The sequence below is a fragment of the Rhinolophus hipposideros genome (genome assembly GCF_964194185.1).
Source record: "Rhinolophus hipposideros genome assembly, chromosome: 5".
Taxonomy (NCBI): domain Eukaryota; kingdom Metazoa; phylum Chordata; class Mammalia; order Chiroptera; family Rhinolophidae; genus Rhinolophus; species Rhinolophus hipposideros.
The window spans coordinates 56,252,537-56,270,016 of NC_138051.1; the positions used below are offsets into that span (position 1 = coordinate 56,252,537).

The 17,480-nt window shown below is 38.0% G+C and overlaps 2 protein-coding genes across 5 annotated transcripts in view; both read right to left on the reverse strand.

Annotated features, from left to right (window-relative positions):
* Positions 1 to 4,491, reverse strand: part of CSNK1G1 (casein kinase 1 gamma 1) — a 157,819-nt gene extending 153,328 nt beyond the window's left edge. For 2 of the 4 annotated variants that reach the window (XM_081049504.1, XM_081049501.1), the window contains exon 1: positions 4,300 to 4,491. The gene's annotated coding sequence lies outside the window, so the exon portion shown is untranslated. Of the gene's footprint in view, positions 1 to 4,253 lie in introns of all 4 variants that reach the window. The other 2 variants (XM_081049503.1, XM_081049502.1) reach the window with 2 other exon arrangements.
* A 3,908-nt stretch (positions 4,492 to 8,399) lies between these two features.
* PCLAF (PCNA clamp associated factor) lies at positions 8,400 to 15,713 on the reverse strand. Its single transcript, XM_081047994.1, has 4 exons — positions 15,546 to 15,713; positions 15,179 to 15,259; positions 13,579 to 13,741; positions 8,400 to 9,370 (listed from the first exon to the last, which is right to left on the reverse strand). Exons 1-4 carry the CDS (start codon positions 15,589 to 15,591, stop codon positions 9,325 to 9,327), a joined length of 336 nt encoding a protein of 111 aa, XP_080904120.1. The 5' UTR covers positions 15,592 to 15,713; the 3' UTR covers positions 8,400 to 9,324.
* Between the last annotated feature and the right edge of the window lie 1,767 nt (positions 15,714 to 17,480).

Sequence of the window (17,480 nt, forward strand, 5' to 3'; positions counted from 1 at the left end):
GCCCTATGAACTGTACGGTACCATTTAGATGAAAAGTATAGCAACTGGCATAAAGTAAGGCAAAACTCACTACTGAAAGACGAAGTTTAAGTGCCCTTAGCGCTAAATAAAAAATCCTCAGAAGCTTTTCTTCTGGTTGTGACATCAAAGGGGAGAAAAAGTTTTATTCTACATCTCCACAATCCATTTCTTTTTATTTTTAGCAACTTCCACCAAGAGTGGACTACGGTAAGCATTACCGACAAATATGGTTTGTTTAGTGAATAAAGACAAAGATACATGAACCTACCTAATGTTAACATAGTCTGAAATAACAAACACTTTTAACAGATGTCTGTGATCTGTGTAACTCAATACAAAGATGCAAGTTCGTACACTGATACAGCTGAAATTATGTAACTTATATCTGAGGATTCTTATTTTTGAACAATAATCTGATGAATTCAGAGCCACAAAATATGAAGGGGCAAGGGAATAAAGAATCTGAAACAGATGGCATCTCTCTTAATTTTTTTTCCTGAGTCCATCTTGAACACAATCCCAACACTGTCAAAATCTAATTTAGCTCTCCAAGTAATCTACAAAACTGAAAATGGTAATTCTGAAGTAAATTCATTCTTTTTTCTCCCAGATTCTCAAAGTTTTTGTTATTAGGCAGAAATGAGTAGAGAGAAGTTAGATGTTTAAAAAATTATCATTCCACAAATTCTAAAATTCTTTCATGAAACTCTACTTCCACTTCCCTGAATCCACTGAGAAGTTTCTATCAAGATTGATACTATTAGGGCCGGCCGGGTGGCTCAGGCAGTTGCAGCTCCATGCTCCTAACTCCGAAGGCTGCCAGTTCGATTCCCACATGGGCCAGTGGGCTCTCAACCACAAGGTTGCTGGTTCGATTCCTCGAGTCCCACAAGGGATGGAGGGCAGTGACCCCTGCAACTAAGATTGAACATGGCACCTTGAACTGAGCTTCCTCCCAGATGGCTCGGTTGGTTGGGCTGGTTGGAGCGCGAACTCTCAACCACAAGGTTGCCAGTTCAAGTCCTCGACTCCCGGAAAGGGGGGTGGGCAGCACCCCCTGCAACTAGCAAAGGCAACTGGACCTGGAGCTGAGCTGCACCCTCCACAACTAAGACTGAAAGGACAACAACTTGACTTGGAAAAAAGTCCTGGAAGTACACACTGTTCCCCAATAAAGTCCTGTTCCCCTTCCCCAATTTAAAAAAAAAAAAAGATTGATAATATTAAAATCTGTCTATGGTATCAACCTTTTTTTCTGGATACAATGATTATTCACCCTTATTAGAGATTACACCGTATCTCCAAAAAGAAATGTGCTTTAAAATAGAAACAATCTCTGGAAGATACTCATTTGGTTTGAGTAAAGCACTGCCTGCCATTTTTAAAACATTTCCACAGTAACTTTTCACTCCTGATTTGGCAGCTCCAATAACATTGTTTATTATTTGATTCTAGTATATGGTATATAAACCTTCCCCATCTTTCCTAAATGTTTCTGAGATCATGAAAGGATGGATATTAAAGGAAGGTTTAGTCATTTTTAGATTTCGTGACAAGCAAATTCCATAACTGACAACTGCAAAGATCCTTGGAACAGCCACATACTTTGGGTGGAAAAGTTCATTGAGAAAGTATCATCTCTAACAGTCACTACAATTGCCTATAATTTAGATAGATAGTTTTACTCTAACAGCTAGTATCTTCTTATACCAAAGTACATTGTTCAAAAAGTTTTATGAAAAACGGGGGGGGGGGGGGGGACAGGAGCTACCAATAGCTTTACCAAAGCAAGAAAATATGGCCTCAGATTTAAGATTTGAAGGATGATGAAAAAATGATCCTGGAAAACACAGCTAAAAGCTTATAGATACACTAAAGGTTTCACTCTCTCAAAAAAGCCATTTAGAAAGTTGAATAACCTTTCAAAAAGTTGAATAACCTTACTAAAACTGTAGCAAAAACCTAATTTCAATTTAAAAACATAGTATTGATACTTTATTAATTTTAAATATATCCATATATCAATTTGACCAAGTTATTGCCTAGCTGCAGTGGTGGAAAAAATTTAAAATAGTATTTCCACCTCAAGGAGCATGCAATATAATTGGAGACTTCTATCAGCGTTTCATTAAAAAGTTCATCCCTGTTTAAAAGATAAAGACATGGGGAAAAATATATTTGAAATTTTCTCTCAAAATTATGCAAAATCTGTAAAGCTCTCTAAAACGTGATACTGAATTACAAACTGTTCCCACTTTTCACACACACAAAAACTATTATTAAAGCAAGTTATTTGATTTTTTTATCCTTTGAGTATAAAGTACACTTCTTTTATTACTATGTTACATGAAAAAGCAGCTGAAAAATCTGACATACAATAGGTTACATATAAATATCATTTTAAAACTATAAAACAAATGCATTATAGAGACTTCATGTTTCTGAGATCTATTTCTATATTCTCATCATGAATAATATAAAGGCAGAAATTCATTCCATTTTCATTTATTTTACAGAATATTATACAATATAAGAATTCTGTAAGTTTTGCTAATAGTTTAAATCTAATTAAGATGAGTCATGCTACTGATGTTGATTTTAATCTTAAAATTACAACTACTTTGTATTTTATACCCCAATTTTAATTCTCTTCAGAGACATGTGACGTTAACTAATATTTACATACATTACTTTTAAAATGTTTTCCTTATCAATCCATACCACACACATCACAAATCTGAGAAAAACCTTTAAAACATCATTGGTCATTTCAATAAATGCACATATTCCACTTTATTTTTAAGAGTTTTAAGAAACTACTGATAACTGAATTAGATACTACTTATGATCAATTCCTGTGAACACTGAAAGTCCTGCTGTATACACGTTTTGGAATATTATCCAATTCCCTTCCTATCTCAATTCCCTTTCTATCTCAAACCTCATTCCACAAAACTGGGCTATCTTAACTGTGTAAGATTAATGATAATTCATCTTTCAAGTAGAAGGTGCTTCCATTTAAAGTGGGCTGTTATTCAAATATATTACCCCCCTTTAACAATACTGGTAAGAATTTCAACTCGTTTCACTTATGAAGAAAATGAATCTCTGGTAGGTTCCATGACTTGCCGACGATCAACAACTAGCCAGTGGCAGCCTGGCAGGGTTCAATCCCAGATTTACCTACCTGAAAGCCAACACTCCACTTGACCACAATTATCTCCTTAAAAGATTAAGAGCCAGGCTCAAAAGCAGACAATCTTGTCTCTCCGAGCATATCTACTCCGAGACTTCTATCAACACACGACACCTATAATTCGGTCACTGATTGAAATATAAATGAAGAGGATCTTTCTGCTTCATTTAAACTAGGGCAGGCTTACTGGCAGGTAAAAAAGAGGTTGGAAAAGGCTTGCCTCAACATGTCTCCCATAACCCTCTCTATCTATACGGTTCCCCTAGTCTATTTTTTATAACACGCATATCTACCAAACAAGGCTATGCCAGACTAGCCTATACTTTGAGGCTTTTCGGAATTGCACTTTCCTAAAATAATTTACACCAGATTTAATATCGAACTGGGAGCCTTTGTTGAATAAGCTATTCTGGCACTTCCCAAACCTCTGAAGTATCATTTAGAGACAACAAACCCAGTTGCACCCTCTGTCTCTCACGCTGCGATGCCTGCCCACTCGGGGGGTATCGCTCCTGTAGGACGCAGGGGCCAGAGCAGTAAAGGAAGAAGTGGGGGAAGCGCACGGAAGTTGGGTGGAGGGAGGTCTCCTTACCCCTTCTTGGGTCCTAGCTCTGCCAAGGGCGGCTCCCCACGGTGCCCAGCCGACTCACAACCCCCACAACCCTCGAATCCGGCTGTCCCAGCGGGATGGGCAAGGCAAACGGGCAATGGAAGCACTGGATTGCCCCAACCACCCCGCCAAGGTCCATGCTCTCTTGTTGGCCCGGGAGGATGCTCCCCCTTTCAGAGCGAGCCCTCCAGGTGGCCAAGTCCCGGTCCAGACCGGCCGAAGTCTTCTGCATCCGAGGTGGCGACTCCCGCAACCTTCACCCGGCCACCTGAAACTCTTCGCCCGCGGTGTCTCCTAGCCCCTCCACTCCACCCCCGCAACCCTCCATAGATACACACGCCGGCCTGCGCCCCACCCAGGATCTCGGCGTCCCACTCCCCGACCGAGCGAAGGGCCCCCCACCAACCCCCACAGACACACACGCACCCTCTGGCTCCAGCCTCCCGGACCCCGTCGAAGCCGGAGCGAGTACCTAGTCTGGCCGTGCTCCGGGGCTCAGAAGGGGCGGGCGCGGTCCCCGCCCCGAGGCGCCGTGCGCTTCTCTACCCACCCGCAGAAGAGGCTTCTCTCTTTCCCAGGAACGGGAGGGAGGAGAGGTGTGGGAGGGGAGGGGGAAGGCGAGGAGCCGAGGGGCGGCAGGAGCCGAACCGGAACCACTAGCTCTGGCCCCACCCTCGGCCGGTGCAGAGCACCCGGGCGCTCTGGATAGGACCAAGTTAAAGCAAGCAGCGAGAAACGGATACCACCACTTCCGGGTCACCCCACTACAGCCACTCCTTAGCAACCGCGTGGGGTTGCTAAGCGGAAGTGCCTTCAAAGACAACCACCCCCCATTTCTTCTGGGACTCTCCGGAGGTAGCTGGGCGCGTGTGCTCCTATTCGGCTCCTGGTTTTAGACAGAGCACGCGCTTTGCAGCGGGTCACAAAGCTCATCCTGCTTTTCCCTTCAGCTGTACTCCCCCCATCTGCCTCCGACCACTATATACACCTGCTCCCTCCCGCCCTGACTCTCAGGCCAACCCTTTGGCTCCACCTAAGTCTCACTGGTCCCTCGTGAGTTATTTTCTGTCGGTTTAGCAAGCATCTCCCTCTTGTGGATTTTCAGTTGTGTTTCAACTGGGTTTTAAAAATACTCAATGTTAAATAATTGTTCTGTTAACTGAATACCACTCTGTAATTGCAAAAAAATAAAATAAAAATGAACCTGTTTTGTTGACATTCTGAATGCTTCTAAGTAAATACAATTTTTTTAATCAATAAAGTATTCAATGTCATGAAAGCTTTTTCATGTACTTCGTTCTCCTTTGACCGCGCCTAACGGAATGGTGAGAAAAGTTTTGTCTAAATCTATCTTTTGTAAGGATTGTACGTTTGTATATGATCGGGAAATACCCTAGTTAAATGGAAGGAGAAAATAAAGATTCGCTATAAATTGAGTAGAGTGATTTTAATCTTTAAAAGAAAAAACAATGAGAAAAGGCCAAAGGAAGCCCATAATCAAGCTTGGGAAGAAGGAAGAAATTTAATCCTCCACTCAGAAAAAACTTTCATACCTACACTGTGGACAAGAAAAACCTCATTTACTGTATCAGGGTGATCTGGGCTTTGAAAATATTGGAAAAACTGGTTGGGGTAAAAGCCAGCAATATAACTAATCCTCTTTAGAAAAATCACCCGTATCATAACGGCAGTTCAATATTCAGAGAAATGTAGTTGGGCATTGAGAGAAACATGAGTAGAAAATCTTGGTTTGACTTTCCTATCCTGAATAGGTCTGCTTAAAAGCACTAAAGCTTAAAGAGGAGCTCCTGAATTTGTTCTTTTTCTATGGAAGTGAATGTACTTGGAACTGCTGGTTCTAATTTTATTGGTCACGACAACCTCTTAGTCATCAATATTGGACTGTGGTCCACCTCAGCTGGTGCAGAGGAAATGAGTTTTGGTAACTTAAAACAGCCGATCTGTTGGTTTCCTGTACATATGGGACAGCGTTAAATTGATTTACCCTAGTCAGTTCAGCAAAACCTTTAGGAAATCCCTTCAGATTCAATTGTTAGCAATAGGTTGTTTAGTAAGTTTTAAACATTTCAAACCCTTCTTACGGACATGCATACATGTGGAAGTATACAGATGCACACATACACAATTTAAATGGAACATGAGAACATCTGGTAATTGTTCCTGGCTGTGACAAGTGATAAATTGTTATCATGACAAAATAGATTGGTATTTCGATTGCCAACAGGTTTAAATATAAAAAATATTCTAATTAGAAAATAAAACTACGAACCCAATAAACAATGATTTATCTAAAATTGGTGGACTTAGATGTCTCTAAAAACTTTAAGACACAATTATGGCAAATGTGTTCTATAGAAAGGTTTCTTGGGTAAAATTAGTAACGATTAAATGTAGTAGTTTAAGCCAATAATAGAACTGCAAATTCTATGCCTCATCTTTTTCCCACTGTCTGAAGACATACAATTTAACCAGTATTCATTTAGATCCTCTCTTCCTACAGTTTTATTATTCACTTTTGTATAGGTATATGAATAACTGGCTTGACTCCTAAATATTCACTTGAGTTCTGTAATTCTATCATTTTCAACATACTCATTGTTTGGAGACCTCTAAAGGTATAGCGGACAATCATACCTAAAACTAGCTATGTGGGTTTAACTACACTTTTAGGGGTTTGTGAGCAGTACTAGAGGAATCTATTTTCTTCATATGAATCTAAGACAGTGCTCTCAGATCTAGGCTAGATCTGAAAAAGCCTTCAAAGTCAGTATACTACCTTCATCCTGTAGATCAACATGACCTCCAGCCTTTTTTCCCAGTTCTTCTATTTTTCATTTTTATTGCCCTTTGTAATCATTTAAGAAAGACATAGGGTATCTAATGTTTATTTTTGGGAAACTGTTATTCAATTAATATTTAAATATTCCTACAGTAATATCTAAATATTCTTAGAGTTCCATTGGCATCTCCAAATGTAAGATATCAAAACTAGAGTCAAACAATTAGTGAATACTTGGGATCAGTTACAGGAAATGTAGCTAAATTTCATTTATGTGCCTAATCAATATACAAACACAAAAGACATAGCCCCTTACACGGGGACTTAGAAAAACTTAGGATACATGTGACATAAACAGTAGACATAAACAATGGCTTTATCAATGATTTAAAACCTCAGGACCAAATTGCCTTATATTTTTCCAAGAAGACAACAATCATCCAATTTTTTTCATCAATAGAACATTTACTATTAAATGTTAGGAAGAGAAGGCTAAAGATGTAACAGCTATCTTTAAATACTTGAAAGTTGTCAAGTGGAAGAAATAACTTGTCCTGTGTTATGTCAAGGACAGACCAAAAATGCAGAGGGGAGTTAGAAAAAAATCAAATTTTTAACTCATAACATTTTTCACAATTAGAGTTGCCAACCATAAAACAACTAGTCTCCCCCAATGAACAGCTGTAACTGGGACTGAACAAGATGACTTCTAACATTCCCCCCAGTTCCACATCAGTGAAAATCGCTCCAACTTCCACATGCTGTCCTCAAAGGTAAAAGGAACAATTATAACAATGTTGATTGGACTAAGGCCAAGCTGAACCTTCAATTTTTCCAAGAGTTACTCTAAAAGATTCTAAATAGTGAGATTTGTAAGCCTTGTGTATATATATATACATATGTGAAAGGCTCAGTGATTTTAGGCTTTATTTTCTGCTTTTTAGAAAATAATAAGCATTGTCATAAATAACTTTAAGCACACTTTATAATTTTGGCTGTAGTATTGCTCTTCCTTTGTGAAATTATATAAACACAAAATGCATATGATCCTTACAATGTTCCATTATTCAAAAATTCCAGAAAAGTAGCTTTAACCATTGTCTGGCCAGGAATTTAACACTAGCATTAATAATTTGAATAATCCATTCAAAGAAGAAAACCAGATCAACTTTGTGAAGGGTACAAAATTACAAACTTAGCTTAATTACGTATAAATTTTTTGATTCAGTTTTAATGGAAACAGTGAGTCTGTACTTCCCTTATGTTTACAGGAGGCTAAATTGCCAATCTATATTTCAAAGGAAATAGATCATATGGGACCTCTACCTAATAAAAGTGAGACATCATCAAATATTGTATATTTGAAAAGACCATAGTTTCTTTAGGTCAATTTTTTGTAGAAACAATTACATAACAAAATTAGACACACCACCAAAAAGTTTCTCTCTCCACTAGTGAAAAATAGCAAATCAGATTTCAGATTCATCAAAAGTTGACTTTAATAGAATTGATTTGAACTACTCCTTAATAAGAAGCCTAATTATCAAAGAACTACTTAGGATAAAAACTCTATTCACAATTCACTAACACTCTGTTTAATATGTTTAATATCCACCTCTAAAAGACAAAGCAAAAAATATAATCTACAGTCATCAGGATTCAGTTAGGAAGTTGATACAATCAGTTCAATGTACTGATTTGTATTTGGAAGGAATAAAATAGAAGTATCTAGTAGAATATAATCTTAAGAAGCACACACATGGATACAGTCGGTTGTGAAAATAAGTATCATTTATTAAAAACAAACTTCAAAACAAATGCCTGTTAAAACATGGTTATTATTGACAAAAAATGTCAGTGAGCAAAAAGTATGATGAGGAAACAAGAATTACTAAGTAATATTAAACCCCTCTTTAATTATACCCCTGATTATCTTGAAAAAATATAATGGTAGCTCTAAAAACTTTAGACATAACTCTGAGTTTATGGCATGATTTGCCTTTCATGTTTTATTGATTTCCAACTCTAAATGTATTGGCCCAGAGGATAATATTTTATGATACTGAACCAAATTCAGTCTATGAAAATTCCTCTTTTTATGTAGTCTATGAAATCCTTCTGCCTGATTCGATGGTAGTATTTTATTTTTGTTGTTGTTAGAAGCTTTATCAAACATTTAAACCCTTGCCTTACATTTTTCTAAGACACCAATCCAAATTTTTTCAGCATTGCATCTTTGGTCCCCATTCTTTAAAGGGATGTAGGTTCAGTTTAATTAATATGTGCAGAAATCTATCTGCTTTTTAAAGCAAATAAAAGGAACAAAAATATGGCACCATTCCAAAAATCTAACGCCAATAAAAACTGCAGTAGTACAAAGATCTAAGCAAATTTCAAACACAGCAGATTTGTAATTAAGAGCACCATGCTATGATTTGTTTTTATCAAGAACAAGAAGCTTAATAACAGGTAAAAGAAACCAAATGCTACATTATATTGAATACTAAGGTAAGTAACCATTATTAATCTTACAAACTTTCCAGTACCGTAACTACTTGCTTTTGAATAACTATATGTAACCCTCATTTAAATTAAATGCCTATTCAACAAAGCTAATTGGAACAAATACATTTACGCAAATTTACATCCTACAATAACAGAGTAAATAGGAAACAGTCAAGGATGAATAAGAAAATTTTATTCTTTTTCGTCATCTGTGTCACCAGGTGGCAAAGGACGTACTCTGTGGAAAGAACAGAGAACTTCAATAGTCAATATCAACTGTAAAAACAAAACAAAAATAGTTACAAACAGATAAATGGGGAACATCAATTTATAGTGCAATGGGTCTGGTCAAGTGACTAGAAATGAGAGAAAACTAAACTGTTAATTGACTAACACCTACAAATTCTAAGTACTAGAGCAACAAAATTTTTAACAATTTATTTTGCCTGTTATTTTACTGAATCAGCGTTTCTTCTTTAAGATATTTTGCCATTTTTATTAAAAAAGGAGTATCTCTATAGCTTCTTTTTTCAACATGTTAAGTGGATGATAAAAGTGGAAAATAATCCTTCATCAAGAAGTTTGTAATAATTAAAAGCAAAAAAATTAACAATCCATTTGAGCAGAAAAAACATCAAGTTGTAATTGTCATACTGAGAGGTCTTCATTGTATTTTTCTGAAAATTAAATCAAATTAACAAAGGAACACTATCATGACCCAAACTTCCTTTTTGCAAAGACTTTAGTCATCATGGCTCTGTTCAAGGTATTAAGTAGGTCGTCTTTCTGATTGACTTTCCCCCACACAACTGACAGAGTTTACCCTGCCTTTGTGAGAAAACTTAAAGTCACAGGGGTAAGCCATACTCCAGATTACGAATTAGGGAGTTAATAGCAGAAGTCCTGATAAACTGATTGTTTACTACTTACTATCAATAGTTGAGCTATTGATCTACTGTCAATAACGGGGTAATTACAACTCTCCTAAATAAAGACCAATCTAAGAAAGGAGCTCAAAGGATAATATAAACTTTTTATCATACTATGGATCAAAGTTCTTTATGAGAATATACGTATAATCTTTCTTCAGATGATGGAGATTGCTCTGATGGTCACGGTATAGCCATATTTGGCTATATTGCCAAACACTTTGTTTTCTTAATGGAACTCACAAATAATTCAAAAGAATTGTAACATACTCTAGAGTTGATATTGACTATTAGCTTGTCTATATTAGAATGAGAAAGAACCAGGAAGAATGGTGCCAGACAATGAGAGAACTAAAAGAGACCTACCGCACCATGAAAGCAAGTCTATTAAAACCATGAAAGCAAGTCTATTAAAAGGCTCTATCCAAAAACGTATCCCTTTGGTTGTTTTTTTGGAAACCAGAAATAATAATAGTGATATAGCAACAAAGTCTAAAATTTAATTACTGCTCCAGAGTTTGACATTCCTTTTAAATATCTCGTAAGATAGTAAGTACTCAATAACTATTTACTAAATAACCTTATGAACAGTATTGAATAATTCTTAAAATTTTATATGCATAAACATCATTTTATATGTCCAATACTTTGTTTTCATTGCTCTTTCAGCCATTTATTTTTATCTAGCTTGTGTTCAATGCAAATCAATTCCAAACACAATATACAATCCGAAACAGATGTATAGTGTTCAGATGTGAAGCAAAAGGGAGGGTTCGTTCACACACATAGATCTCACATAGCTTGAGATCTGTTGGATCTGGTACCTGTGTAGGTTTCTAAAGATGGCAAATATTGTCAGACTTATTAAGAGTACCATGTAAGAGTAAGGCTCATTAAGAGTACCATGGCCACATAGGACACTGTAACATCTAAGCATCAGTGTGTGAACATGTAAACCAAAGACTTCGTGGAATGTCTATTTCTAAAAAGGTTTCTGTATATCAAGGCAGTTATAAAAGTTTCAATTTCAAGAATCAAGTCCACTTAGGTTTAAGACCAGGTTCTAACTATCTAAAACATTGACTGATATAGAAAGGGTTCCAAATGTAGCTTTTCTGATTCATAAAGCTTTTTAAAAAATATTTACAGAAAGAGCACAAAAAGAGCTGTGAATTTAATGCAGGCATGTTTCCAGTCTTCACTTCCCAAATACCTAATACATATTACTTTTGCCTCCTTCATATATTTGCCTCTTTTCAAGATTCCCAAATTTCAAGATTTCCAAATTTCAAGATTTGTCAAATATACCTTCAAATCAGATAAATTTTTAAGTTGTAAAAATTATTCAACATATGAGTATGCAAAAATAAAGAGCAGTATTTTAAGATTGATTGATGTCAATGCACTTCTAATCTTTACAATCAATTTAAATGATCCAAGTTAGCGAAACAAATCTGGTACGCTTGTGGGATGGGAAGATGTGATAGGAAATACCTATTACTTGACTTTTAAGAGTATCTGCAAGAATTATTCACGGTTGGATTTGTAGATTCCAATCCATTATTGCCCTGGCACCTGTCAATTACTACATAAAGTCAAACTCGGTATCAAATACAAAGCCCCAGAGGAAAGAGTTAAATTCCCCAGAGAATAGTGCAACTTTAACACTGTAAAACTTTATGTAGAGTATACCAGCATTAAATTAGGATTGAAATACAGAGGACTTACAGTGACACCCCGTGGTTCCTTCCAATGTACATAGGAATGAAATCATGGAAGTTCTTTATTTTACCTAATCATTTTACTGCCTTCTAGATTTAATGAGCCAATGTGAAAACAGAATCTCCATTCCATGGCTCATCCTTTTTCTATAGATTAAGGTCAGATTATTCTTATTTTCAAGGTAAAGTTTTAAGTGTCCATACTTCTTCAGCTACACTTAATCACGTCATTAATTTCCGGTGTTGTCTCTTTCTTCCTTGTACGTGAAACTCTAGCCGATTTAATATTGGCCTTCATTACGTAGTCAAACCTTCATCTGTTCTTTAAACCAGGGCAATGTGAAACTCAATATTTTCTGTGGTAGTAGATTAGTAATTAGTAGCTTTGATGAAGATCTGTTGTTTCCTTGCCACACTGAACTTCAAGATGCCAGATGGACTGGGCTGTATAATACGGGTTGGTGAACTGTGGATGTTCCGTGGCCCCCATCTCTTAAAGGTAAAGATGGAGAAGGGCAAAGAAGACCACAAGGAGACTGCCTGTTAGCTGCAGGGCACATGTGGACTTTGTGGTTTCGGGAGGTTCTGGTGTGCTGGTCAAAGGAACTTCGGAATAAACCTGCGTGGGTAGCAACAGCGCCAGAAGCAGCAGCCCCAGACTGAGCCGGGCCACCATCCTCTTACCCATGTTGGTCTCTGAACCTTTGGTCAGGCCCGCAGCTTGGCGCACTAGAGGATCATGGGCTCCCGTATGGTGTAGGAGAGGTGCTAGCAGCAGGATTTTAAATCAGGGGGCGTCATAAAGGCAGTGATGTGGCACCACCTGCCCGCCCGCGTCACCACTGCCCCACCCTCAGTCAAAACATTTGTTTTTAACAAAATATTTCCAAGTTGTTGAGAGAGCCTGGACCCTATCACTTTAAATCTGTATTTTAAAAAGCAGGTTTCCATTGTGTTTTTGAACAAGTGATATTGATTTTTTTCCTGATGGGTAAAAGCATGTTTGTTGTTGAAATGTGGTAGCACTCAGTGAGTATGAGAAGAGATTTTTACCCAGAGATTATTATCTCTATTGATATTTAGTATATTTTCATTCTGTACTATTGATATTTGGTATAATTTATACATACATTTGATATATTTATATATATATGTCTTTTACACAATAAAGACTGTACTTTCACATCCTGAATTTTTTCGTTAACACTTGTGAGCATTTTCCTCACATTAAAAGCTTTAAAAGCATGAATTTGCACACTAAATTCTGTATCTGTGCTGTTTTATCCCCACCTTTTTTTGAAGAATTCTTACATATTTATAGAGAAGTTGTAAAGAAAATACACCATGGAATTAGTTTTGGTTGTTTCTAAGTAATGGTTTTTTGTTTTTTATTTTCCAACTTTTCTACATTGGTTATATATTTCTTGTGGAGGTTGAACTAGTAGTTTTTTTGAAGGTTAATGGAATTCAAGCTAGATCAACCAACATGGAAATTGATTTTTGAAAAAAAGACTATAGAAAATAGTAAAAATTAAAGAATAAAGACAGGAAGTTCATCATTAATAATGTCCCACTTAATGGGAACTGATCCTCTCTAAGTGACTAATACTTTTCAGTGATGTTTGAAATTTGGGAGTGACTTCATATGAGATTAGCATAAGTTTTAAAAACCCTCTGGTCTGTATTTTCTCATCTGCTCAAGGAGAAACTTTAAAGTTACTCAATATCCTCTTGTTTTTTATTTTCAAGAATATAAATATTTTCTTTATATTTCAGAATATATTATAAAAACTTACCTTCTCTTTGTTTTTCCTAAGCCACTGCTTCCTGCCTCTTCAGGAAGCCGATTCTCTTTTTCAGAATCCTTAGGGGACAGCCTGAAGAATTCTCCAATTCCTTTTTGCCACTTGGGAGTTGGGCGTACACAAACTGGATTCCCTCCTGCGTACTTATTTTCAGCTATAAAATATAAATAAATGGAACTAAATAAGAACTAAGAATAGCCGTTCCTTAAAGGGACACTTAATTTTTAAACATCAAATCTAAAGGGTATTAAATGGGGTGGGAGGAGCGCAAGGCTCATAATACCAGCATCGGTCAGGGAGCTGTGTCCTACACAACTAGGCTGATAAAGAACGGCTTGAACCGGAGTGTAGGGGGAGGAGGGGAGCGGAAAAAGGGGAGGTTGATAGTGATCCTTTGGTTCCTAATTTTCCTGAAGGAATCGTATAAGAATATGTTCACTGCCAAAAAATGTATAGCAGCAACATAGTTCAGCACAGAATTCAAACCCAGCTCTGCAGACTTGGTTGTGTGACCTTTACCAAAAGAATATAACCCAAGCTTAAATTCCCTCATCTTTAAAAGGAGGATGTTATCAATTTCATACAGTTGATTACTGATTCAAAATAGAGAGCTATAAAATGCCTTAATAGTTGCATTTCTCCAACACAATTTCATGAAGGGCCTATTCAGTTGTGTTTCAACAGTGGGCCAATGGGATGTGCCCCTAATTGGAATTTAGTCTAGTGATACAGTGTATAAGACATTCTCAATAAATTCACCTACTTTCAAAATTTTTGACCTATTTATTATTCCTTTTTATCGAAAGAGATTGAAATAGTAAATATTTTCTAATGAAGTGTTAATAACAGGAGGAAGTTTGAGTTAACTTGAAAACCCATAAAGTCCTTAACAGTGCTCCCGTGAACGTTCTTAACTAGATATTGTGGAATTGATCTTCCTTACTGCTCAGTTGCCTACTGAAAGGAATGAGGCACCAGATGGCTATTTTCTCAATCCTTGCACAGGAGCAGCGTGAAGCTATTTCCCTGGCCTGATTTTTACCACTATGTCCCAAAGGAAGTATCAGGAGCTGCAAAGTTGGCACGCACACGCGCACACACGCGCACACACGCGCACACACACACACACACACACCACAGTCAAAAATAGTAGTGGTAATATTAATAATAATAATAAAGGAAGGAAAAACATACAGAAACGAAAACAAAAACATTAAGAAAACACTAAGAAGATATGAACTATCATCCTAATTCTTATCTAGGAAAGGGACACTTACATGGCCTCTTAAAAGAAAAAGCCATTTGTCAGTATTTTAAAAACCCGCTAAACCAGAAAAAATAGGTTTTAAGTAATACTGTGTCCGTCCCTAACTAACACCAAGACTTGAGATTCTTTTCCATGTGACCCCCACCTCGATGCCAGCTCGCCAAGGGCCCAAGCTCCCTCATTATATACAGAGGGCAAGGAAGAAATTCAGGCGTGAGAATCTCAGAAAAAAAATTCCCCGACGGGTCAGGGGACTCACAAGTCAGAACCGTGGTGCCAGGCCTGATCCCCTTTTGCTAGGGAGCTAGCAGGGGCGCCTTTTACCTTTCCTCGATGAAGGCGACGTGGAATTAGTGGCAGAGGTGGAGGAACCAAGCACCTTCCTTGGAGCTCGAGAAGCCACCACTGCGGAGACAGGAAAAGGACGGCATTCAGAAGCCGGCTGTAAGGTTCCGACACCGAATCTCGGAGTCACGTTCCCACCGCAGTCCCCGATCCAACCACTTAGAGAGTAGAGCCCCACGATCCTGAACAGCAGGATAACCCACCCTACCCCCGCCGCATCTTCCTCCAGGTTTAGGGGCCGGGCCACTGCTTCCGGCCTGGCTGGACCAGTTTGGCCCACGGGGCTGTGGGGGGGCTCCAGCTTCTCCCACCACCTGCGCTCCACTGCTGTGCTCGCCTGCCTCACCTTTTCTGTAGGTGCCTGGGACACTGTCTGCTTTAGTCCGCACCATGTTCAGACACGACAAGATGAGAGTAACCAACTGAATATCCCAGCCGAGGGTGTTTCACCGGACAAGAACCGGAAAACGAATCTCCCGCCACAGTTTATATTGGTCTCTTTCCCGCGCGCTGCGTGGACTCTGCGGGGGCCGCCGCTCCCATTGGTTTCGCGCGGTCCTCTCGCAACCAATCGCCAGTGTCCAGTAATGACAGCGGCGAGTCTTGGCGCACTGCTGACCCGTCTATCAACTCATAGATGCTCGTGATTCGTATCTGCCCCGGGTGGGCGGTGCCGGAGCGCTTTCCTGGGGTGCCGGGTGTGTGGATGCTAAGATTTTGAACTACCTGTAGGGAAATCGGCCTGCTTAGAAAACCCAGTAAGGCCAGAGAGTATTCTTTTATTTCTTCAAAAGTTACCACAGGATAAAATCCATAATGATTGACTCCTGGAAGTGAAACCCGAAATGAAGCGGACTCTTTCATTCGGAGCAAAATAAAGAGAACTGTCCTTTAATACTTAGGGCAGGTACTCTCTCTACAGCGTCCCTAACTAAAACAATTGTACGGAATGGGAGAAAAGGAAGCTAATACAATTTATTTACACGGCTTTTCTACGTTTTTAGGATGGGAAAGAAAAAACGCAGTGAATTATATATAGATACACACATAAAAGAAATAAGTTAATAAAACGTCTTCCCGAGACCTGTGTAGTCTCAGAGTTGTTAAAAAATATATATATATATGCCAAATGTACTAAGGGTACATCCCTGGCAGAGAGCGCGCATAATTCTAGAATAGGAACTCATTTTCTAACTCTGTGCCTATCTTCTAATTACTCACAATATCCCCAGGGAGTGATTTTCACTCTCTGAATACCATACATAAAACATCAGATGAGCTTGCCTTGGGATTTTGTTAAATGCTCACTTGAAAGGCAACCCTGAAAGTGTAAGCACGACGTTGTTTCTCTCCAACAAATTATGCTTGAACTTTCGGAACTCATGGTACTTTAACAGAATCAACTACTTTGTGTTTTAGAATAAAGAAGCTAGACAACAGGTGAAATTAACATTATAATAGCAGGAAATGCATTGAAAATTACTTGTAGCTTTGTCTAAACCTTGGAGTCTAAGATTAGAGCCAAATTCCTATCAGAAAGATCAATAGGCCCTAGGGTATATCCCTTTGTTCTTTGTTATCATGTCCCTCTAGATACACAATGCTTCTTTAATGCACATTATTTCCTTTTCAGTTAAAGTGGCTTTTACAAAGGCCTGAATTACTTAATTTGAACTCACGTCCCAGGTCCCTGCAGAAATTGTAACTGCACAGAAAATCTGCTGGTCTTTTCTCCTCGTCCACATGAAGAAACAAAACTTGTTCCCACTATAAAATGAACATTCACAGAGTATTTTTTTAAGCTGGAAAATCACATATTTTCCAAATTAATAACAAAGACAATGAATATGTCTACACTCAGTGTAAATCAACACACCGGTGTGATTTTGATTATTTTATATCCATGAAAATATTAGCATACAAAGGTGAAACAACATCCGATTAATGTAATCACTTAGACTAAATAGCCTAATGGGAATGAAGAACATATAAATGTAACACAAAGCCAGCCAATTAAATTTATTGATAAAATATATCAGAAGACATTATGCTCTTCAGAAAAATCTGGCCAAATTGTCCCCAGTCTGCTGTCCCAGCGGAGTGGAGAATAGCAAAAGACCTTTAAATCTGGTCATCTTCAGCTGAAATACATACTTTTAACTTCTTAAAAATCAATACAGGGAATTCATGTAGAAAGTCTTCAAAGTCAAATCCCAGCACCTGTTTTATTCAAGTTCTCTCCCCCTCGAGCTTGCTGAGTTGTTTTGGCCCTCCTAGAAAA